Raw genomic sequence first — 25,705 nt, forward strand, 5'->3', positions numbered from 1 at the left:
AGGGAAAGTGTTATATTTGGCCTATTAATTATGCTATATATTATTGACCGCGTCTGTGTCAGTCTCACAGTCACAACGAGAGAGAGAGAGAGATGCTGCGTGTTAAAAAATAGGCAATGATTAGCACTGTGCTGCCAGCAGGTGGAAGGAATCAAGCAATTATCTGACATTCAGAGGTGTTGCGCACCAGCGAATATATATATTTCAATCTCCAAAGTCAAATTCACAATGTACCATGCCGCTCCTCGTTGTGAGCTGTGTATGATGATCTGACCGAGAGAAGGGGCGCGCGCGCACGCTCTCTCTCTCTCTCTCTCTCTCTCTCTCTCACACACTCTCTCTCTCCCTCTCTCTCTCACACTTACTTTGTGCTTGCTGCTGTTTTCAGAAGAATTAATCCAAGGTTTGTCATATATTATGGTTTAGTAGGCATACACTTTAGCTGGTCAGTCAGTGTGTGCAGACTCAGAGAGAGAAGCAGCACTGCTCTGCTCATTAAATTGATATGACGCATATGCGCATCTGATCAAGATAATTAGTTATTTGGCAACACCTGTGTGAAATACCAACGCTTTCATATAGCCTACTTTTAGAAGCTTTTTCTTTTTTTTTATGGCCATCTACAGGCCAGCCATGTGTACTGCATCTCTATCTTGAAAACGGAGCAGTTTACCGGTCTCGAGTGGACGTCGTACATAATTAACATAACCGCAATGTAGACGCAGTGAAGTTTTATATCGTTCGCAAAATTAGGCGGGGAACAGCCCGCGACGTCCTCGTGAAGGCAGCCCCTTGGTTGCGCTCATGTTCAGTTTTAAATGTAGCCTTGATGGGTCTCATAATGAGGTGATTAAGTGACCAATCCCAGGTTTAGCACAGCTATAGATACTGATACTGTGCCTTTTATAATTTATTTTATGAGGGCTATTTAGATTTTTATCTAAGTCTGTGTGTGTGTGTGTGTGTGTGTGTGTGTGTGTGTGTGTGTGTGTGTGTGTGTGTGTGTGTGTGTGTGTGTGTGTGTGTGTGTGTGTGTGTGTGTGTGTGAGATGGAGTGAGTGAGAACTATACCTGCCTTGCTGCCCACCAACAACAACCTGATGTGCTCCTGATGCACCAAGATCTGGTAAATTACTGTACTTTCATGAATTTGGCTACGTCTGTGATGTGTTTGTTGGCTAGCCTATTTGAGTTATTTAAGCCTAGTTTATTGGGTTTGGTGAGTTTGTGTCACTGTCTGAACACAGTATCTGTTATTGAGAGATCAGCTGTCTGAGGTAATGGAAGGTATGTGTTTGAGTCAGAGAATGGTCTTCAAACGATAGTGCTCAAAAAAGTGTGTCATCTGTATACTGTACATGTGCTAAATTATTAGCCCATTGTCTGTGGGGATTTACCCTGGCCCTGTACACGGTGATTGACAGTTTCCAAATTCCACTCATTCAACTCGCAACAATTTGCAATTTAAGCCTTCAGCAGACACTTAACTCAAGGACAGCAAGGACAACAAGTAGGTGTGCTAAATAAATTGTCCCCCATATGCAATTATGCATCTATGGACTCTAGGATATGTGGTGTAATTAACCCATTTAGGACTATGGCCGGTTCTAAAAACGCCTTCAAAATCCTGATCTACGTTTTCTGAAAAGCTTCAAATATTTATTCAAAAATTACAAAAGAATTATGTTGCTATATACTGTACACACAGCATTGCCTCTCAGGTGTTACTATAACTAATATGCAGTTTGTGAGTTTGTTCTCACCAAAATCACTGCTTATCAATAATCAACGGTCGATTGATAAGGTGAATTGACTATGGATTAATTATTTCATCGATCATTTCAATCGTCTATCGGCTCTATCACTACAGATTCATCATTTAGGTCAATGACTGATTTTGCAGATATGAAATCATTGTTACAAAGTAGCCTGGCTATACAGTGCACGTAGCTGTCCCACTTTCATGTCCCAAATGATACTGTGGAATCACCCTACTATAGTGTGTAGCAGGCTACAGCCCTTGTGGTCAGGTCACATCGCATCGTTGTGGCCAAGTTGAAAGTTTCATGTGTTACTTTCATCACTAAACATGACGTGCGGCCTACTCTGTGACCACGTGAGCTCTAGTGCTGTTCTCTAACCCCCGCAGTCTCATGTCTACTACCATGCAGAACACGCATTTTAGTCAACTGTCATTTCTGAATTGGAAATAATCATTGACAATTAAATGAATGTGTTTAGAACTTGTTTCAAGTGGCTCTACTCGACTCTCTCCAGGGTGACTGAACTTCTAGGCTGAGAGACACCAGCCACGATTCTCTTGAATAGAAAATACATTGCTTTAATTGACATTACACTACATACATCAGATTGTAATTATACTGTATATCCCTCCCTGTAAATACTAATTCCTCTCTGCTTGACACTCAAGGATTGGATTGGCGTAAGTCCTTGCAACATACTAGTGTCATGTCCAGGGTGTGTACTTGTACATCATGTGACATATAGCATCATGCCCAGGGTGTGTACTTGTACATCATACATACTAGCACCATCTCCAGTACTTATACATCAAGCCACCTCACGCTACAGAGACAGGGCAACGTGACTATCTGGAACCGAGCTACTCACTTGCTATATGGACTAAGAGTGAAAAATTGCCAGTAGAGATAGTTTCATAAGCCTGTGTAGTACTGTAGTACAATATATGGTTTGAAAAACAGACTGTAGGGCTCTGGTACCATAGCTGTCATGCCCCATTATTATTATTATAGTTAGATCAAGTCATTCATTTACGTTTATTGTTACGTATTGAAGTAACCTTTCCACGCTGAGTTGTCTTTCCAGTCCTCCCCTGCATACGTCAGCCATTTCATCAGACCTTCATAGAGAAAAGGGTTCATCAGCATTCACTGACCACAGTTTGAAGAAGACACTTCTCCGGCTGACACCACTTCAACACACTGAAACAGGTAGATTGTATCTTTTGTATCGCTGTTGTCGGCCAAAAACCTGACTCTTACATCCTTATTCTAACTTATTCTAACTTGAGGGTGTAGTATCTGGACATTATAATACTGATATACAATATTACATATATTTTGGTATAGTAGACACACACACACGCACGCATGCATGCACGCACGCACGCACGCACGCACGCACGCACGCACGCACGCACGCACGCACACACACACACGCACACTTCTAATGCACATTAGTGAGGATCAATTAAGAGAGGTTGAAAATGTGTGTGTGATAAAACAGAGCACGTGACTTTGTTTTGTTGTTATTATTTTTAGGATGGTGGGTATTGTGGCCACAACTGCTGTCTATCACAATAAAACCATGGATCATGATGACTATGAACTTGAACTCAACAACAAATCCCTCAAGATCGTGTCCGTCGTCATTTACAGCCTGGTCTTTGTGCTTGGCGTGTTGGGGAACGGAGTTGTCATCTGGGTGACGGGCTTCAAAATGACAAAAACCATCAACACCGTTTGGTACCTCAACCTCGCTGTGGCCGACTTCCTCGTTGCAGCGCTCCTGCCCCTGAGAATCACAGAAACGGCTCTGGACTTCCACTGGCCTTTTGGCAAGTTCATGTGCAAACTCAACTTCACCGTCGTCTACACCAACATGTATGCCAGCATCTTCATTCTGATGGTCATCAGTGTCGACAGATGTGTATGTGTGGTGTGGCCAGTGTGGGCTAAGAACCACCGCAGTGTCAGAAAGGCATCTTGTGCGAGTCTGGCTGTCTGGTTTCTGGCCTTGGCTCTTAGTTCCCCTTACTTCATCTTTAAGGACACGCGGCCCTCTGTCCGTAATAAGGACATCATCTGGTGCTTTGACAACTTTGCACTCACCGATAACTACAGTCGACCCGCAATGCAGTTGTGGAAGTTTCGACGTGGCGTCATGATCATTATCGACTTCCTCATGGGATTCGTGGTCCCTTTCACCGTCATCGTCTCCTGCTATTCTCTCATCATCTACCGGCTCAGGAGGAAACGCTGGCTGGCCAGCCACTCAGGTCGCCCCTTCAGAATCATCGCAGCCGTCATCACCACATTTTTCCTGTGCTGGGCCCCCTTTCAAATCATGGAACAGATTGCGTTGGTGAATCTCAAGGTGGAGCACAGTGAAACGGTGCATAACATGGTGGTCGTCGGGTTTCCCATAGCTTTCTGCCTGGCATGTCTCAACAGCTGCCTGAATCCGCTGTTGTACGTGTTCATGGGTCATGATTTCAAGGACGAAGTTCACAGGTCTATGGTGAAAGTGCTAGAAAACGCTTTCGCTGAAGAGCTGTCTCAGATCATCACTCCCACAAACCCAGCCATCACTAGTCCTAGCAAAGACAATTGCTGGTCTGAGACACAGGTATAGGCAATGGTGGACAAAGCACTGAACAACCCCAGTACTTGAGTGAAAGCATAGATCACGCAGTACGTGTTTCCCCCTATATGATTCAGTGGCGGCCCGCCACTGTTACCGGGGGTGAAATAAATTCCAAATCAACAGCAATTTGTAGTGAAGTCAAAAAAGAAAGTTGTGAACACAACCCAGACAGTTTTTACGTTATCCTACTTGATTCAGTAATTAGATATTTGATATTCATTTTAGCTGCCCCGCCCCTTCATATACAAACCCATTATAATTGCAAACTCCATTTTATCATGTGTGATAGAAACATGCTGACCTTTTAAACTGTCACAAAACACAAAATGTTCTGTTTGTTTTTGCTATTGTATTTGGCAGTAATATGATGATTCATCATTTCATATAGCTTCATAGACAGCTTCGGTGTTGTGTAAATTAATGTTTGCTTTACACATTATCCTTTCTACTAATATGTTGCATTCATTTTATTCTAGGCGTCAACGTCAAACCCTTCTCTGCAGTAGCCTATGGTATTGTATTGCCTACTGGAGAAGCAACTAATATAGCCTATATGTTCTTTTTGTTGTGTATCACTTCTAATTTCGCTTGTTTAAGTATGAGTTCTCTCTCCTGATTGGATACAATTGGTATCCCAATAAAAGAGCTATAGCAATCCCCCTGTTTACTGAACATCACAGGCCTACTAAATGTATTTTCTGTATTGCAATGATTATATAGTGGCTTTTCATCCTGTGGTTTCCTTTAGCCTAGAACTGATTTATTTGCTTGGGTGGGCAGGACTCACGTTTGGCTCTGGTAGAGCTTGTAGATCAGTTATTTTCGACCAGCGAGTCAGCGACACCGTCGTACTGCAGTGCAGATAAATAAATATAAGGAGGATTAGTCAGTGACGTCACATTCACAAGCAGTTGCTTCGGCAAAAGGCTAAGGTTATCACCAGGCATAGGTTATCACCGTTAGCTAAAGGCTGCGCACACACATGTACTTCAGAGGGTTCGTGACGCCGTTGTAACATCCTTGACCATCAACATCAGCTGGTCAGGGGAAGCGCCTTGTGTGTTCATCAACAGCTCCTCACTTAAATCTCATACTCTGAAGTAATGGCTAATCGGTGTGTATAATATATTAAATTGAAATACATATATAGTGTTTGATTTTGCAGCTGGATAATGTATACGACAAACCTGCATGATCAAGATCAAGACCCTAATTAAATCAAGATTAGACTTCCGTTAACGCTTTGTCGCTTTACATTTATTTTGGAAATGGAACTCCGTCGGAACCGTGGTCTATTTTAATTTTAAGGCGTCTTGACGCAGCCGGACACACAGACGTCATCATGCCTCCGTTCATCTGAAACACCGAATAGAGCCCGTCTGTCTGTCTGTCTGTCTGTCTGTCTCCCTCTCTCTGTGTCTCTCTGTCTGTCTGCCCCGCTGTGATGCTGTCTGCTGCCTCGCACATGACATGGTGCTCCTCCAAGCCAGAAGAAGACGGAGAACAACAACAACAAATACAAACAGACGCCATAAAACATGAAAAACTGCGAATATCAGCAAATAGGACCGCAGGCAGTTTCACCTACACCCCCACCCCCCGATCCCTCACCGCTAGCACAGCAGCAGCAGCCGATCAGTGGAAAAGATGCTGAGCCTGAAGAGGTAGGGATCTTTTACATGTTTCTCTGTTTATGTGTGTTTTAGATTTGCCCTTTTTATTACGATTATCAGATTATTTATTTTTGATTTGATTTAGATTAGATGGTTTATTATTTATTAATGTCGTTGCACTGCAAACGGCTTAGGGGGCAAGCAGTATCTCATATTCTTTGTGTGTGTAATATGGGGAAATTGATTTAAAGCGAAGTGATTCTGATTCTGTCACGATCATGCAATTAAACATGATGATTATTGTAGGTGCAATGGTGCATTATGATATTTTCGTTTGTTAAAATAGGCTAAGTGATTATGAATATCTATATGCTGATATAACAATAGCCTATCTGTTCTGGGAATCAATTTCATCCAATCAGATAGAGAACTCTGAGATACAGGACACAGGATAAACAAGTGCAATCGGAAGTTATGACACAAATAAATGAACACAGACAACATTGTAATTGAAATAATTAAACTGACAAATGGGTACACTCTCTCTCTCTCTCTCTCTCTCTCTCTCTCTCTCTCTCTCTCTCTCTCTCTCTCTCTCTCTCTCTCTCTCTCTCCTGATTGGCTGAATTGAAATTAAGTACCATAGCCTAACTGGAGACACTGGAAGACCCCTTACTGAATACTGATTACTGAATAGATATAGATTTTTAACCTTTTGACTTTGAGGAGGTAATGGTATAGGGCCATGGAGATCATGCCATATACTTGATGATTACCCTGCTGAAAAATCCAGCATAAACCAGCAACCATCATAAGCTGGTTTCTGCTGTTTTTTTTCAGCAGGGTAGTTGTCATACAAATCATTGCGATAAACAATTGTGTACTTCCTGCATTGTAACATGTAAACAAATATATAAAATGTCTGTTTGAATTAAATAAAGAAATGACTGAGATATTGCTTTCATAATACTTGGGACTGACACAAATAGCCAAGCTCAAGCTTGTACATCTGCTTTGCCTGCTATTTTTTGAAATTGTATGAAACTGTTTTAACTAGTTTTAGTTTTAATAAGTTTTAATTAGTTGATAATTATTGTGAAAGGTCTATGCAGAAGTGTTGGCCAGTGTTGGCATGTCTAGGAAGAGAAGAATGTACATTATGAATTAACCACTTAAGCCCTGCTTCAAAAATAGTGAAAATAGCAGATCTACAAGCTAGTAGACTAGACTTTGATTTTCCTGTTCTAAATTTCAATACAGCAAAAAACTATGATATTGCACTTTTGAATACTTGAGCATTTACAGTACTTGAGTATACAGTATATTTAATATATACTGTACTGGTTGTTGTGGATAAGGCCCTGAAGCCGGAGAGGGACCCTGAGAGGAACCACTATCATCACAACAACAACGACGCAAAGAGCAACACCAGAACGCCCAGGAGGAAGTGGGAGGTTTTCCCGGGAAAGAACCGCTTCTACTGCGATGGACGCATCATTGTAGCGAAACAGAGCGGCGTCCTACCCCTAACGCTGGGCCTGATTCTGGTCACGAGTGGACTGTTCTTTATTTTTGAGTAAGTTCACATTTTCCTAAAGTCTGTGCAATTTATCGATGTCATCGATTTAGTTATATACTATACTATATAGTCTGGGATTAGTCTATAAGAGGAATCAATAGAATAATAGCTAACACTAATACACTGGTGTCTTGCCAGTGTCTCCTGCCAAGGGGTCAGTGGGGTACAGTAGTCCTACAGTTGCCCTCTGCTGGTAGTAGTGTCATTATGGATGCACAATTAAGACATTTAGCAGACACTCTTACCCAGAGTGACTTTAACATACACATTAGTGTGAGATCAAAATTAGCAGAGTAAGCATGAACTGTAGTCTAATAAACATTAACAACAATGTTGTAAATAGCGGTAGTCACATAAGTAGAGTAGAGTGCAGAGAGAACAATGTAGTGCCTCAAAGAAGCTATAGGAAAGCAGACAGACAATGAACCTAGCATATCTGTCTAAACAACAGGCTATGTAAAGCACTGTACATTTGAAACTATAGTATAGGATACCAGCCAAGTAAACAATGAACCTAGCAATTGTGATTGAGAAATCAAATAAAACAAAACAATAGGACCAAGTGACCTTGCATGGTTTCCTCTGCCATCGGTGTATGTGTGTGTGAAATGTGAATGTAATGCGCTTTAGATAAAAGCGCTATATATAATTGCACAATTTACCATTTACCGAAACAAATTAAATGGTTCCGTCTCTTGTGGTCTCTCTGTGGTTGGACCGTGGTGATCAGCTGTCCCTTCCTGGTGCGTCACCTGACCAGATGCATCCCTGCCATTGGAGGAGTGCTGTTCGTGTTCGTCATCGTCACACTGCTCCAGACCAGCCTGACGGACCCCGGCATCCTGCCGCGGGCCACGCCCGACGAGGCGGAGCACATCGAGAAGCAGATCGGTACGGAAGCAGATCACCAAACAAACACACACTCCCCAATCACAACTTCATCTTACACTCTAAAACCCTCAGTGTTAAAAGGAGCCCTGGCTAATTAGCCGTATATATGCCGTAATACATTCTAATTGCACTCTATAACAAAACACCTTAAATATCGTAACTATTTTACAAATAGTTAATATTTTACTCAAGTAAAGTTGATGATGTAATTTGTTCATGTGTGGTCCAGCTCTATAGAGTGTATGGAATCCTTATAAAAACATAATACATTGTGATGCTCATATTAACTTTAGGAAGTATTACGTTGGTTTTTAGTTAAGTTTAGGTTAAGTACGATGTTTATTGCTGGACCATACGTGGACAAATTACATCATCAACTTGCGACGGGCGATTAAAACATATTTAAGGTGTTTTAAATGTTGAATTTGTTTTACTTATAGAGGGCAATTATAATTTATTAAGACATATGAGGCTTATTAGCCAGGGATCGTTTTAAAGTTACACTGTGTAGGTTTTTCATTTAGAGGATGAATGAACAGAGGTGGAGTCATTTGTCTCTTGGTAGAACATAATTTTGTCTATAATGCGTTTGAACATCTTGCTGTAACGTCACATGGCCTGGTGCCTCTCCTCATTAAGGATGCTTAGAAGCTCGTTGGCACAGGCCGGGCACAGTGCCAGCCCAGCCCAGCCCAGCCAGCCTCTGGGCACGAGTCGACTGCTACCGTTTTGATTGTGTGAATAATGAAAGGACATTCTGTGTCAATTACAGAGGAAGGCTCCATCACAGCAGTTGTCTCGTGCTCTGTAATTCTCTTCAATGTGCAACATCATCGCTCTCAAGTGGAAACCTAGTTTGTCCAAAATCACGACTTTTCAGGAAATGAAACGTGTTTTCCAATGGGCCCATTATCACAAGATCGTGTTAAAGTGTTTAATTGGTTACGTATAAAAGTCACAGACACAAATGCGGAAAACAATACAAGCTCACTCTGCGTCGCATCACTCGTGAGCTTGTTGATGTGCTTTTTTTCCGATACTTTTGCACGACACATTTTTATGATTAAACAGGGCATTAATTTATACCTTAATACATTTTTAAATAAAACATAAAAAGTTGAAATATGGAGATACAAGCTTTCTGCCCTCCTTCCGGAGAGGCTTGTGTGGGTTGGTTATTGGATTCCCTGACATCCTGACAAATATAAACAAAGTTCTCAAATAGCCGCGACACGGATATCTCGTGTTTGTTGTGTTGTATAGCCTACTGATATGTGTGTTGTGGTGTATAACACATCAAAGACAGAGTCACATAAGCCCTATTTTTTTTTCTGTACTTGGGCTGTTCGAAAACAGTCAGCCCAAGTACTGCTCGTTCGCACGCACACACACGTCACGCACGGACACTCACTCACTTCCACTCTCTCTCCAACTCCTCTTATCTCTCCCCCTCATCTCTCCCTCTCTGTCTCTTTCTGTCTTTCTGTCTCTGTCTCTCTCTCTCTCTCTCTCACATGTAGATATCGTGGGTAACTCGTCATCGTACCGCCCCCCGCCGCGCACCAAGGAGGTTCTCATCAACCAGCAGGTGGTGAAACTGAAGTACTGCTTCACCTGCAAGATGTTCCGTCCTCCACGCACCTCCCACTGCAGCCTGTGTGACAACTGTGTGGGTGAGTCACCACCTCCCACTAGGGCTTTGTATACAGGGTCTATGCACAGCAGCCATGTTGTTAAGAAACTGTGCCTCCAAAGGTCTTATCAATGAGTCTGTTCCATTCTGGTTAAACAGTCAGGGTGCTGATATTGTGCATGTTGGCTCACTGGAAAGGATACCAGAGAACTCGCCAGTTTACCAAGTCGCCACGGTGAAAGTTCTTCATCAATGTCTTCATTGTTATGCTAACATGCTGTCTTCACAGATGTTATAGTTAATTTCCAAAGTGATCAAATTATTTTGTGCAATTAATGGTCAGCTAGATGATGATAAAAAGGTGAGTATGTGAATACCAATGATAAGTAGGCCTACTATTTCAGGAATTGTTTACTAATGAATAACATTGTTTCGGTACTTTGGTGTTTAAACTTTTAGCATTCTTACTAGTGTTAACTCTAAACAACTATCCTCTCTCTCTCTCAATTCAATGCAATTTAAAAACTAAAATGCACTAAATCGCGGTGAGTTGGTAAACTGTCGAGTTCTCCGGATACCACTGGAAACACTCTGTTACACCAGTGACTCTCAAAGTGAGGTCCAGGGACCCTCATGGTTCCTTCCTTGATGGGGTTCCAAATGGACCCTTATGGGTGTTATTTTATGCTTTTATTTCTACCCGACTACTGTAATGCACTGTATGTTGGTGTTACCCAAGCCTGTCTGTCACGACTACAGTTAGTCCAAAACGCGGCCGCTCGCCTCTTAACAGGGGCACGGAAGTATGACCACATCTCCCCGATCCTTGCCTCCCTACACTGGCTTCCTGTGCGTTACAGGATCCAGTTTAAAATCTTAATATTTGCTTTTAAGTCTGTAAATGGGTTGGCACCACTCTACATATCGGAACTTGTAGCTCCCAAAGCATCGACAAGGGCCCTGAGGTCGACTGACCAGTCACTTCTCAAGATCCCAAAATCAAAGCTGAAATCCCGGGGGGATAGGTCATTTTCCGTTGTAGCACCCACACTGTGGAATGAACTTCCACCTCATGTCAGAGCGTCGCAATCCTTATCTGTGTTTAAATCACGTCTGAAAACTCACTTGTACTCCTTGGCATACCGATTAAGAGTTGCTGCTTCCACTGCATTGTCCTTATGTTGCCCTGTTTATGTACTGTTGTTGTTGTTGTTGCTTTTTCCCTGATATTTTTAGTATTTCTTTGTGTACAGCACTTTGTTTCAACTTTGTTGTATAAAAATGTGCTTTATAATGGATTGGATTGGATTGGTGTGTGCAGGGATGGTATTGACACAATTGTCAATAATTATCGTTTACCTATAAGACCTCCATTATGATTTAAGTGATATTTGGGGATTGATTGATTGGTTGTTTTTGTTGACAGAAATACATATGTGACCATATACTGTATTTGTACATATCTGTCAATAGGATACAACAAACTCCAGGCTCTTTGTGTACAAATGTGTGTAAACTAAGTGTCTCATATTACAATACTGATATTATATTGATTATATAATATATAATAATGTAACAAATACAAACAATGTGCTTTTTATGGAGGTACAGGCTTCCTCTGCTTTGTCAATAGCTTTGTCAATAAACTACTGAATAGAAAAGACAAAAACCAGATAATCTACCAAGAAATACTGACGTTTTGAGCAAATGTTTGAATTAACGTTCCAGTAATTCAACCGATTTTGTATTGTTTTTGTATTGTAAGATAGTTGTCATTATAAAAATAAAACATAAATATATTATGTGGACACATGTTTTTGTATCTCGTTGCAGAGTGTTTCGACCACCACTGTCCCTGCCTCGGTGTTATGCGTGATTTTGTGTCTCGTTGCAGAGTGTTTCGACCACCACTGTCCCTGCCAGGGTGTTATGAGTGATTTTGTGTCTCGTTGCAGAGCGTTTCGACCACCACTGTCCCTGCCAGGGTGTTATGACTCGTGACTTTGTGTCTCGTTGCAGAGCGTTTCGACCACCACTGTCCCTGGGTGGGGAACTGCGTTGGGAAGCGTAACTATCGCTTCTTCTACACCTTCATCGTGTCGCTGTCCTTCCTCACCGCCTTCATCTTCGGCTGTGTGACGGCTCATATAGCGCTGAGTAAGTATCTATACATACATACAACTGAACTATACTACCTATATCCACATGCTATGTGCATTTCTCTCATTTATTCTGTACCCCCACTACATTTACTTGAGCACTGTACATAAGGACAGTTCTGGAGTGTTTGGTTTATTTATCTTTTGCAAGCACATGACTTTCACTCCGCTACATTTCAAATATAAATATTGTGTCTTGGGACAGTTTTTTAAAACAGTTGCATAGTAATGCATACAGACAACTTACTCTTATCCTCATTCTATTGGGCGGCGCCCCCAGAGGCAAAGTCAAGGAAACAAACAGCAGAGGGCACAGTTTTAAAAAAAATCACACCCGTGTGAACTGATATAGCCTGATCAGCTGTGGTCTGACGTAATGTCAGTGACCATAGTAACCATGCTCATTCTTTTGAGGGACAGGTACACAAACACACACACGGGTACTAACAAAGCCAGTTGTTGGAGTGGTTTGCACCACTCCAAAAATTGGCCGATGGGTTCCCAGATTGTTGTGGATATAATGCCCAGCCACATGTCCAATGCACCATATATGGATCTCTCAAATATGGCGTCACCAAGTGGGGGACTTATATCCATTAAATTGCGTCATGGTTGCACGAGCACCAGTGGACAAGCGTTTTGGACATGGAGACGAGCAGACCGACCAAGCTTCAGTTCGCCGTGCAGATGACCGGCGAGAACTGCGGAGACGGCGTGAGAGCCGCTCTGGAGGGGCAGCCCGGCGTGCAGTCGGTTAGCGTGGACGTCGGGAAGCAGGAGGTCCTGTTGGAGTCCGCACTGAGCACGGCGGACGTCCTAGCGCTGATCGAAAGCACCGGGCGCAAGGCGGTGCTCAAAGGCATCGGAGGAGGCGGAGGCTCGGAACCGGACCTGGGCGCGGCAGTAGCCGTGATGTCAGGCCCGGCCGGTGGTCGGGGCGTCGTCCGGGGTGCGGTTCGCTTTGTCCAGCTGTCCACGGGCCGCTGCCTGGTGGACGGCACCATCGACGGCCTGGAGCCTGGCACGCACGGCCTCCACGTGCACGCGCTGGGCGACCTGACGCGCGACTGCCTCAGCTGCGGAGGGCACTACGATCCATTTGGGAGGCAGCACGGAGGTCCGGGCGACCCCGAGAGGCACGTGGGGGATCTGGGGAATATCGTGGCGGGGCCGGACGGCAGGGCCACGTTTAGACTGGAAGACAGCCAGATAAAGGTGTGGGACGTGATCGGTCGGTCGCTGGTGGTCGATGCCGGGGAAGATGACCTGGGTCGAGGAGGTCATCCCCTCTCGAAACAGACTGGTAATTCCGGGGCCGGACTGGCCTGTGGGATCATTGCCCGCTCGGCGGGACTCTTCCAGAACCCCAAGCAGGTGTGTGCCTGCGACGGACGGACGCTGTGGGAGAGATGAAATAAGACCTGAGGCCGACTCTACAAAATGGCCTCTAAATCAGTAGTTCTCAAACATATTTTGTACCGTTACCCCCCCATTTGTTTACATTAAGATTTGTTTACATTAAGATTTGTTTACATTATGTTTACATTAAGATTTGTTTACATTACGATTTGTTTACATTACGATTTGTTTACAAGAGTTTTAAACTGTTATAGTATATATGGCTAAAATCTAAAGTGACGATGGGGATCGTAAAATGCAGTTGAGATGCATGTTACAGAGTTTTTTGTTAAAAGGTTTAATGCACTATATTGTGATAGTAATCATTGCTATAGAGTGTTTGTTCAGTATCAGGAGTCTCCCCCTCTATCCAGTTCTTTAATAAACAGAAAATATTTTTTTCAGCTGGGTGGCTAGATTTCAGCCAATCAGGAGAGAGTACCCATTTATCATCTTAAATATCTTAGAGTGTCCCAGACTCCTGTTAGAGTGTACAAGTATACACTCCCAGAGTTATGGTGGTCCTTGAAATTAAGAATGAACAGAGCCTTCGTTAGTGTCATCAATGAGAGCTGTGAAGGAAGTAAGGAAGAGGCCCAATTTAATTTAAATGTATTTGTCGTATCCAGGCTGTTCCGTTGAGAAGCACCTACTCGATGTCAACCTACTTGGAACCCTCTTTGACCTGTTTGTGTATTGAGAATATTTGATTTGATCTTCCTTCTTTCTTCAGGGGCTCAAGGGGCTGGAAAAGGTTTGGTGTTTGCTCTTCAGGAGAGTCCAGGCAGATATCCTTTTCATCAATTCATGGACAGTGTGTGTGTGGGGCCTGGGGGGGGAGGGGTGCGTGCGGGTGGGTGCGGGTGGGTGCATGCGCGTGTGTTATATTTGGGAGGATGACGATGTTGTGGGAATATGTTTGTTGAGGGTTTTCTTGTTCCTGTAATGCCGTGGTTGTCCTTGACGTAGCCTGGTGCACTGCAGTGGAGCTGGCTATCTGTTTCTTCTCGGTGTGGTCCATCTTGGGTCTGTCAGGCTTCCACACGTACCTTGTGGCTTCCAATCTCACCACCAACGAAGACGTGAGTACTGACTGTCCAAAGAGCCACTGTCTTTTGAACTCAAACGTAGGCCACAATTATTACATATTATTGCCTCATCGCAATTATTTGAGATAATCTTAATGATTTGTGCATTGTCAATCGTTTCCATGTTGAAAAATACATTTTCAAACACAAAATAATTGCAGAGATAGATCTACAAGCTTACAACGCTTGTAGATCAACTATTTCCGCTATTTCGTTACAAAAAAATATATATATAAAATGTTTAAATGTGTCAGTGATTTCTTTGCATATTTAAGTTATTTGTCATATCTGCCCTATATTTCGACAAACCGAAATACAAATTGTAAAGTTCCAGTGTTCAATTAAATCGTTAATCGCAATTATTTGTGTGATAATGAATGGTCGACTTACGTTTGTAATCGTGGACAGCCCTACTTGAACACGTTGTCATACCTTTAAACCCGGGAAATATTCTGTGCCATAGTTGTTACTACTGTGTGTGTGTGTGTGTGTGTGTGTGTGTGTGTGTGTGTGTGTGTGTGTGTGTGTGTGTGTGTGTGTGTGTGTGTGTGTGTGTATATATAATGTATATTCAGTACATTGTCAGAAACATTTAACATCATCAGTGTGACTTACTGTGTGTGTGTGTGTGTGTGTGTGTGTGTGTGTGTGTGTGTGTGTGTGTGTGTGTGTGTGTGTGTGTGTGTGTGTGTGTGTGTGTGTGTGTGTGTGTGTGTGTGTGTGTGTGTGTGTGTGGGGTATGTTGTGTGTTGACAGATCAAAGGGTCCTGGTCGGGGAAGAGTGGTTCTGAAGACACCACCAACCCCTACAGTCACAACATCTTCTACAACTGTGGCTCTATACTGTGCTCACCCATGCCCCCCAGGTCAGTTCCTACCTTATGCATGCCCCCCATGCCTTATATGAGTGGCATACTGGTATGTCCGGACGACATCACAGTACAGTATGTGCGTCGACACAGCTAGGACTGGACTGGACTCAGAGTTGAAAATGACTGATTGACTGATTGGCTTGCTGGCTGGAAAAAGCAATTGCAGTGCTCACGTGTGAAATTGCCATTGCATCAAACTTTCAGGTGTTGTCCTTCTGTCCTCTTTCTGGTGACGCAAGTTTCTACTTCAGGAGAGAAAAGTGTGCCACCGCTATAGTTTCTAATATATTTTGTAAAACAGTGAAAATAGCTACTTTTGTGCGACACCCTTGTATGATGCGGTAGGGCAATCAGTAATTTACGAAAATAACTTACAAAGTTGAAACGTGGAGATACAACGTTTCTGCCCGACAGGAACAAGGTTTGACCGCTCAGCTGCGTGACACTTGTCACTGTTGTTTGTCTTGCAGTTTGATCGACAGGCGAGGTCTCCTGCCCACAGACGTGGCCGTCCAGACCAGTGTCACAGAAATCCAGCTGCCCGATACGAACGCCAAAGACCAGATCAATATGGTAGGATACCCCCCATACTACCCCCCACCCCCACCTGGCACCCCCTTCTCCTCTGCCTGACCTTTGACCTCTGTTTTTCTAAAAAGATTTGTATTGGTTTTTTTCGTCCTTTCATCGTAGACTAGCTCTGGTCCATACCTCTAATGCCGTTGCATTTAGAGCTATGTTAGACATCGCTGAGGACATCTGGGTTGTAAGGCCAAACATCCTGTCTCGTATGGAAGGCGATGGGAGTCTCTCGCGAGGCCGGGTTTCATACTTATTGTTAAACATCTGCATTACTTAATTTACAAGAAGTCTACACAATTAGAGAATGTAGAAGAAGAATTGTTATTTTGATCGTTTGCCAAACAAAATATTATAAGTTTTGGGTCTGAGAGGTAAAGTATAGTAATACGTCTGTGTGTGTGTGTGTGTGTGTGTGTGTGTGTGTGTGTATACTGTATGTGTGTGTGTGTGTGTGTGTGTGTGTGTGTGTGTGTGTGTGTGTGTGTGTGTGTGTGTGTGTGTGTGTGTGTGTGTGCATACGTGCGTGTGTGCATGCTATTCTGCCATCGGATACCAGGAGGAGACATGTCTGGACTTTGCTCTGTCCTTCGCTGGCTGATGTTCTTGGTTTTAGTCAGAGATCCTTAATAGACGTAATCCCACACCTCGCCACTAGGTAGGACATGGTCATCCGAAGTGGGCGTGGTCACGCCAGTTCTCCACCTGGGTTTAAAGAGACTCGTAAAGTCTCCTAAACCTGTGTGACGCACACATCGCAGGAAATGGAAGATGGCTACTCTTGGTTTCCTATCATGTCTTTGGTTAATTCAAGTGGTTCTCAAAGTGCAGGAGGGGGTTATAAATGGACCCTTAGCGGCTTTGTAACTCTGAGTGTTACTGTGTACACTCAGAGTTATGGTGGTCCTGGAAATGTGAAAAGGTTTGAGGACCACTTTAGTAGACAGACAGACAGACAGACAGACAAACAGAGGTTTTTAACCTTTTCAAACTGTGACCCACCAAAATGATCATATTTGAACTGGGGACTCCCCCTCCCCCCACAGATAAATATTGTGAAAATAACAGATATACAAGCTCAGCTATTTTCCGCAATGTTTTCCCCTTTCTTTTATTATTTGACAATTTGGCCACTGTTTGACCAGTTTTTTTCTTTTTTATAATTTTAAAAAACTGGATTTTGCAACCCAGTTTTTTCACCCAGTGCCAATTATCTAATGTAATCCTGGGCGCTACACTTCCTCTGCCAACCTGGGGGGGCAGCGGACTGACCTCATGCCTCCTTCAATGCATGAGGAGTCCAAGCTGCTTCTTTTCACCTGACGGGGGGGAATTTCCCTGGCCGGACGTAGCGCGTGGAAGGAACACGTTATTCCGACCAGTTCCTTTCCCCTCCATCAGGCGCCCCGGCTGGCCAGGGGGAGGTAGTTTTAGAGACCAGGATTACTGCATGTTTTTGTGAGGGTACCTACCCTAGGGGACACAGGGAGAACATGCAAACTCCACACAGAAAGGCCCTTTCGCCAACCCCACCTCGGGTATGGGCACTGATGACACGGAGGAGAGTTTTTTTTTAGTATTGTTTGTTGATTACTTTTGATGCCGAAATGGTCCTTAATTGTCACTTCACTGGGTACCCGACCCACATGTTGAAAACCACTGCTGTAGAGTAGGGGACCACTATGTCACCGTGTCTATCTGTCTGTGTCGGCATGCTCTTTGTCTTCTTAGTCACATCATGTCACACAATATAGCATTGGTTCTCAAAGTGGAGAAAAGACCATCTTGGAAGGAAGCAGAGAAGATCGCACCAGCTGGAAGAAGTTCATAAATTACCTCTGTTCCGGGGACTGCCAGGGGTCCTTGAGGGGGTTCCAGGTGGTCCCCACCCAGCAAAAAATAGTTAATATGCTATAGGCCTATATAGCATCAAAAACTGTTTAACCCTTTAAGCACGTACATTGAATATAGCTGATGTACTTTTAGATGGACTATTTTCTATATACATTTTGAATATATATTCTTTAAAACCTTTTAACCACACAAATCTTGTATGGGCGTCCCAGGCACAGTGTTTTCATATGGGAGTTAACAAGGACCCCCATATAATATGGGGGTCCTTGACAAGACATGAAAAGGTTTGAGAACCAAGCCCCCAAAGTGTCTGGGAAACGTTGAAGCTGCGCTACCCTACTGGCCAAAGTTGGGACTGCAGGCGGGCGGTTTAGCAAAAGAGCGCGCAGCTGGGGTTTAACCCAGGGTGCTCGTTCATGGCGATCGATTCAGGTGCGTTCATGGAGGTTAGCACCGCATTTTGGACACTACATTTTTGTGTCCAAATCGAGAAAATGTGTAAGTAGAGCGTTCTTCCGGGTCCTTCAAACGCCACTGAGCAACTTAGAGTGAGGGCGGGGCTGTCCACCCCTCTAGTTTATTGGGAACTTTTTTTTTGAGGGGCGCTAACCCCTCCTATGGCCAGTTTTGCGGGTTCACAAACATTGAAGATAAAAGTGAAGAGGGTGAGGACGCAAATGGTGATTGGCCAGAGTGAGTGTATGATAACAGCGCCCCTCATTTCACACGGGTGTGATTTTGTTTTTAAATGAATGATGACACTTGTGCGATTGGTATTCCATGACTATCACTCGTTAGAGCTATGAGACATTTTTGGGGGATTCCCGCGGGTCCTGGATTAAAATGTATTAATTTATTAATCCCGGGATTGGGACGGGACGGATACGACTGAGCTTGCCTAGAGCGGTACTCTTCTAAGCACCGGCCCCGTCTAAGCTGCTGTGTGAAACATAAATACAGTGGTTTACAACACAGTGAATGCCTGAGTGCTCTTCACTGAACCTTGGGCAATAACCTTTACAATCTAATCTCCCATAAGAGGATCACCCCTTTTCATCACACAGCGCCTTGGATTCCTCTACACAGCTGTTCACTGATCTGATCTCCTCTGCTCCCATCTCTCCTCTCTCTCTCTCCCATTCTCTCCTCTCAACTCTGACCTCTAGTGGTCTAGTGCTGCAACTATATCCATTATTTTCATAGTGATTATTTGGTTGCCAATTTATCTGATTAGGCTATACCAAATACTATCACTTTGCTAGATGCCATAATTGCCGCTCTACAAGATCACAATGTGTCACAGTGCTTGTAGATCTGCTATTTAATATTTTTTGCAGCTATTTTCAATATTTTTTGCTACCGTTATTATATTGTATTTGTTTATGTATATTGTGTGTGTGTCAGTGTAGTTGCATAGCCTATTGTGTGTGTGTGTTTATGTCAGTGTACAGTGTGTTTACATGCATATACTGTACATATGTGTGTGTGTGTGTGTGTGTGTGTGTGTGTGTGTGTGTGTGTGTGTGTGTGTGTGTGTGTGTGTGTGTGTGTGTGTGTGTGTGTGTGTGTGTCAGTGCACACAGGGAACTAAAGGCTTGTTGGAGTCGGCCTCTCGCTCGCCTCTCATCGTCTCCACTTCTTGTCCCCAGGGGAAGCCCCGCCCCATAGTGGCAGCAGAGGCCGTGTCCCGCGGCGCCAAGGGGCCCCCTGCTCCTCCTCCGGGGGGCCACAGCCTGGCTGTGAACTTTGACACCCCGGGCGGCGAGGCGAGCCACACCACCAGCTCCACGGACGAAGCCCCACCCTCTCCTCGACGCACCAATAAGAAGAGCCGGCCGCCCGGGCGGAGCAAGCGGCCGGCGCTCCACACTCTAGGCCCCGCCTACGTCCCCACATCCACGCCCATCTCTCCGACCTCCCCCAACTCCCCACCCCCCCCACACACACCCCACCCGGGTACCGGGTACAAATCCAGGGGGTACAAAAAAACTGCCCGCTTCGTCCCATAATGCACCTCTTCTGACTGCTTTAAACTGCAGTGCTTGTCAAAGTGGGGCTCGGGGACCTACAGGGGGTCATTGGGGGGGTTCCAGGGGGTCCCCCGGCAAAATGAGGAACAGTTTAAACACTTGAAGGAGAAATTCACCCGTCTTCAACCCCATCTCCATGGTCCTCACTAATGCTCATTACAAGCATGCCACCATTTCTGTCTATTCATTCTGTCTCATTGGTGGGCTGTGGACAGTTCAGAAACCTACCTACCAGTGACATCATTGATAGGCAGGTAGCAATGCAAATTGCCCCAGGCCCACGCAGTGGTATTAGTATCGCAATGTGAGGCTAGGTAAAGGTCATATTCCAAACAAGGTTTCAAACTTAACTTGTCATTAATGCAATGGCTTCTATTTCAGCATTCTAAAGAGAAATGCTGTAGCTTTCTAATGGCATGGAATCACCATCGATGATCTCATTGGTAGACAGGTTTCTGAACTGTCCACAGCCCACCAATGAAACACAGGCAGTAGACAGAAATGATGCGAGTATCATCTTCATATGAAGAGAATGGTTGATAACGCCTTTTTTTTTTACCTAGCCTTTCTCTTATGGTGCACAGCATATCTTCAAATGGGGGTCTGTGGCCAAATACAGAACGATTGGAGGTCCTTGACACAAAACGGTGTCAGTGCACATTGGACAGTTGGATGCTCGCATGCAGTACAGCTCACTGCTGAATTCGCTAAAAGTGCACGATGACACAACTGCACATTGGACAGTTTGATGCGCGCATGCTGCGATGCAGTACAGCTCACTGCTGAATTCGCTAAAAGTGCACGATGACACAACTGTATGGATTGTTGGTTAGTATACGGGCAGTTGGACAGTGGTGTGCCCATATGACCTAGACACTTCCGGAAGAACCACACTCGCGGTTGCTTTTGTAGCGCTTGTCGCTGCCAGTGTGAACGCTATGTGTCTGTCATGTGAAGGCTAATTTAGAAAATAGAAGACCTGGGCTTATTAGGTCTGCTATTCTCGACGAGCCACAAAGTGTTTAGCGCGCTTGATTCATCCGCTGTGAAAACAAGAATTTCAATATCAAGTGTACACACAACACAGATTTCATCTTCCTCTGATGAAAAATCTCACGTAAAAGACGATTTACCAGCATGCGAGAATCACCAAAAAGTAGCAAAAACTGTAGCTTAGTCTGGGATTATGCAACCGTCAGTATCGCACTTCAAAAGTCTTCACTGAAGGGCCCAACGGCCAGCACTTGTACTGTATTCACCTGCAAAGCAGGGAACCGTTTGATTTTGCGTATATCAGGACATTTTGTAATGAGAGTATAGGCTACAGTAGTTTCAGTGTGTTTCACTTCATTACCTTTTTTCCTGCACTTTTCGTTTTGTTTCAATATTTTCTTTTCATTATTAGGGAATTCATACAAAAGTAGAGGCATATGAGCATGTTTATAATTGTATCCCTCTTTTTTTTGTTTAGTGTTTCCCTGCATTCTCTGTATAAAATAAAGTTTTTTTTCCTGCACTTTGAGGAGTAGCTCTAGTCTACATCTGTAGAAGGCCTGTCGTATCACCCTCGCCACCCCCCGTCCTGGCAGCTACAACCCACCAATGTCACAGCGCCTGGGTAGACAACCCGGCCTGGCAGAGATCTAGTTTCATTTGTATCCATTCACGACACCTGATAATATACCTCAGAGCTCATCTCAACCCCTTTTTATTCTGGGAGGAATGTTTATTTATTTTGGAGAGTGGCGTTTTGGATTGATTTAATACCACCTCTTGTTTGTGGTTGTACAGTACTGGAAGAAGTACTCGATTTGTTTTACTTAGAGTAAAGTAAAAGTAGCAATACCACAACATTAAAAGAAATATCTGTGACATGTAAAAATTGATGATGTATTTTAAATTTGACTTGCAGAAGTACAAAAGTATTGGCATCGAAATATACTTGCAGTAAGAGTACTCAAATTGTTCAAAGTATGCAGATCTACACGCTTGTAGAGCTGCTATTTTTGTAGATCTGTATAAAAGTATAAAATAAGACTTAATTGGTTGCCAGCTCGGTTTTGTTACAAGCTCAAATACGTGTTGTGAGCTTGTAGATCAGCCATTTTTGGCAAATGTTTCCTGGGGCTCAAGTGGTTAAGTGCAGTATATTGTCTCTCTGCTGGGTGGAAACCCTATATGTCCAAAACCGTTACTTCAAGTAACGGTCAAATTAAAAAATGTTGATGCTTTTGTGTGACACTGTATACTGCCCTACAAAGCCAAAGTGAAGTAACTACGTTTTTGGACACATCGACTTGTGTATCCCAAAGCTCAAATTAGCCTTCATGATTTTTGGGATAAACAATTACCTCAAAAACATAATTTACCATGAGTGTAATATCTCATTTGGCTGACCAGTTGAAATACTTGTAAACATTATACTGCACTTTGGTTTTGCTGGGCAGTAATAATAATAATAATAATGAATTGCATTTTTATAGCGCTTTTCCAAGTGCTCAAAGCGCTTTACAATGGTTCATTCATTCATACATTGGGAGATGAAGTGGCGAGCAGTCGACGCCAGCTTCCTCACTTCCCACATTCACACACCAATGGTGGCAAGCTCACACGGCCAACTCATTGGAGGCAATGTACTGTAGGGTTCAGTGTCTTGCCCAAGGACATGTGGACAGGAGGAGCCGGGATTCGAACTGCCGATCCAGGGATCATTGGACGACCTGCTCTACCTCCTGAGCCACAGCCGCCCAGTATAGTTTATAGTATGATCGAGTAGGGCGTGTAACACAAACAGAATATGTAAATAAGAACGATATGTAGGCCTATGCATTCCACTACTGCCACTGTACACTGGTTATGTGTAAATAACTCCTGGCTGCTATAAACACACAGTTGGCAAGCTTGTGGCCTTTCCCTGAAGATATTTATTTATCAAGTTTGTCTCAACACAATTATTTTTACAAGGAGTGGTCCCATCAATTTTGAATGTCAGTCCCATTTTATCAAAATGTATGATTTCTCTGGTGAGTTTTGAGGCTACTGCTTTGGCTGAACCTTTGCCCACACAAATGACAGTGATAAGGTTTCTCTCCAGTGTGGATTCTCATGTGACTTCTGAGGTTGACTATGATACTGCAACTTTTCCCACATTGGTCACATTGGTAAGGTTTCTCCCCTGAATTAATTTTTGAGAATACCGCTTGTCCTGAAACGTTTCTCACACTGGTCACATTGGTAGGGTTTCATCCCTGTATGAATCAAAAGGTGACTTGTGAGCTCACTGCTAGAGATCACCATTTTCCCAAACTGGTCACATTGGTAGGGTCTCTCTCCTGTATGAGTTCTCTGGTGTATTGTGAGTCTCTGGCGTGTGACACAGCTTTTCCCACACTGGTCACATGTATTTTTTGTCACTGGTAGTTTGGTATCTTTGAGGAAAATGAAGGAAAATAAAGAAACCATTCACACACACACACACACACACACACACACACACACACACACACACACACACACACACACACACACACACACACACACACACACACACACACACACACACACACACACACACACACACACACACACACACACACACACACACAAAAAAGGTTTTGAAATGCCAACTGAGAATAGAGTGAGCATGACTGATTTTGTTCAACTTATTTGTTACTTTACAGTTATTTCTGACCACAGACCAATCTTGAGAAACATTATGAATCAGCCTACTATAATGACATATTATTTAATTTTCCTACATTAATTAACTTACCAATACCATAAGGGCCTTGTCCTGTATTTGTCTGAGGCAAAGTCCTTAAAGGTCTGTAAAATCCAACTGAAGAAACAGATATTCTAATGTATGTTTCAGTTCGTTTTCACTATCGCAAGCACAAGTGCTCATTCGCCAACTAAATCATGGGATAATAGATACAATATACAGGATAGATCGACCATGATATGAATTGAAAATGATTATGATGATGATAATGCTGAATTGTTTCGGTGTGTAAAGCATGTACCCAATATGGTGGGTGAACAGTGATGACACTGCCTGCTGTGTCAATTTGTTCTACTCATTCTAGTTATTGAAGCAAAATTACATGACGGCTGTGTGCATTGTGCTGCTCATCTTTATTGCTTTATTTCTCAAATGCATGCACATGTTAGATGTTGAAAAGCGAAACGTCAAGCCATATTCTTTGCACCATACTAGTTAGTAAGTAGTGGACTGTTGCAATTGGCAACATTTTCACTCCTTTCAACCGACTGATCTTCAGACTTGGTCTGTAGTAGTCTGGACAACAAAGTTTATTGTGTAGCCCGCTTAAAGAATGAGAGAGCATGAAACTTACTGATTCCCAGATGGTTAGGTTCCTGTTGAATAGAAATAGTATTGTCTGTTGCTGGAGAACTCATCTTCACCTGCAGGCTGGACTCCACAGGCTGGTCTGGAATGAAAGAATAGGATGAATAAGGTTGGTTTGATGTGACATGGGTTGTAGATGAAGGTTCAATGTAAAAAAGAGGGAACAGATGGTGTACATACAGTGATTTATATTTGTTTTTTTGAGCAGCGCTAGCCCCTCCTATGAACAGCTGTGTGTGTGTGTGTGTGTGTGTGTGTGTGTGTGTGTGTGTGTGTGTGTGTGTGTGTGTGTGTGTGTGTGTGTGTGTGTGTGTGTGAGAGAGAGAGAGCACGGAATGGGCCTGGAATGCACTGCTTTGCGCGTTTGTGTGTATGAGCACGGAATGTGCTCAGCTGAGCTTATTGGCTGAGCGCGGAATGTGAGGCATGATGATGTATGATGATAAGAGCGCTCCTCGCTTCACACAAGTGTGTTTTTTATTTTTTTTTATTTATTTTTTTTACAAATACTGGTCAGTGAGCAATACACATATACAACATACAATGCAATACACCATACCGAGACCCAAGCGATCTGAGTGTTTAGGGCTCATACATGCTATGCCGTGCAGACCTTATAATAGTCTGTAGTATTCCTTTATGTGAGCTGTGTGTGCATGCAGTTGGAGTAGGAGTGGTGTGATTGTGTGCGAATTTATACTCACAATGGCGTTGCTTGTCTAAATAAATAAATACAATTACTTGTACAGTAGTTTAATTTTTCCAGATGAACATGCACTCATTGTCTTCATTTTTGTTAATGTTTATGTATTGTATTAAATTTAGTTCCAAACATTGGAACTTGGAACTATCCCATTGAGATAGAATGAGCACTTCCGCATTCCACCTTGATTCCATTGTTGTCGCCACTCTCTTACTAGATTACTCTGCTTCTGCCAGTCTTTCTTTCTTATCCTTGTGTCTATAAACATCACCTTTTAACAATATTATGACGTCATTGGTGGCAAAATAAGCAGTCTAGTTCAGAGGACAAATCTAGTTCTATCAGGTGCATAATATAAGGTGACAAGGTCATTCCATTTATTTTCACTCATGTGAAAATAAAAGGGTCTGTCTGTCTGTCCGTGACCACTAGATGGCACTAGTGTTCTACAAACAATGACCGGATGATCCATTAAAGTAGGAATACTGTGAATTATTTTCTGGGTTAATTTGGTCATGTCAAGTGCTATA

General features: G+C 43.3%; 3 protein-coding genes across 3 annotated transcripts; all 3 read left to right on the forward strand.

Annotated features, from left to right (window-relative positions):
- Positions 1–3,348: 3,348 nt before the first annotated feature.
- Positions 3,349–4,395, forward strand: LOC306937965 (chemerin-like receptor 1; the record flags this gene model as incomplete). The annotated part of the gene is made up of 1 exon (XM_079521988.1): positions 3,349–4,395. One exon carries the CDS (start codon positions 3,349–3,351, stop codon positions 4,393–4,395), a length of 1,047 nt encoding a protein of 348 aa, XP_079378114.1.
- A 1,550-nt stretch (positions 4,396–5,945) lies between these two features.
- zdhhc18b (zDHHC palmitoyltransferase 18b) lies at positions 5,946–20,082 on the forward strand (the record flags this gene model as incomplete). Its single annotated transcript, XM_079521989.1, has 10 exons — positions 5,946–6,071; positions 7,379–7,596; positions 8,330–8,490; positions 10,011–10,163; positions 12,143–12,280; positions 14,414–14,500; positions 14,665–14,762; positions 15,525–15,634; positions 16,111–16,213; positions 19,723–20,082. 10 exons carry the CDS (start codon positions 5,946–5,948, stop codon positions 20,080–20,082), a joined length of 1,554 nt encoding a protein of 517 aa, XP_079378115.1.
- On the forward strand, positions 12,928–13,695 carry LOC306938630 (copper chaperone for superoxide dismutase-like; the record flags this gene model as incomplete). Its single annotated transcript, XM_079522892.1, has 1 exon — positions 12,928–13,695. One exon carries the CDS (start codon positions 12,928–12,930, stop codon positions 13,693–13,695), a length of 768 nt encoding a protein of 255 aa, XP_079379018.1.
- Positions 20,083–25,705: the final 5,623 nt, after the last annotated feature.

Source organism: Electrona antarctica (genome assembly GCF_951216825.1).
Source record: "Electrona antarctica genome assembly, chromosome: 15".
NCBI lineage: Eukaryota > Metazoa > Chordata > Actinopteri > Myctophiformes > Myctophidae > Electrona > Electrona antarctica.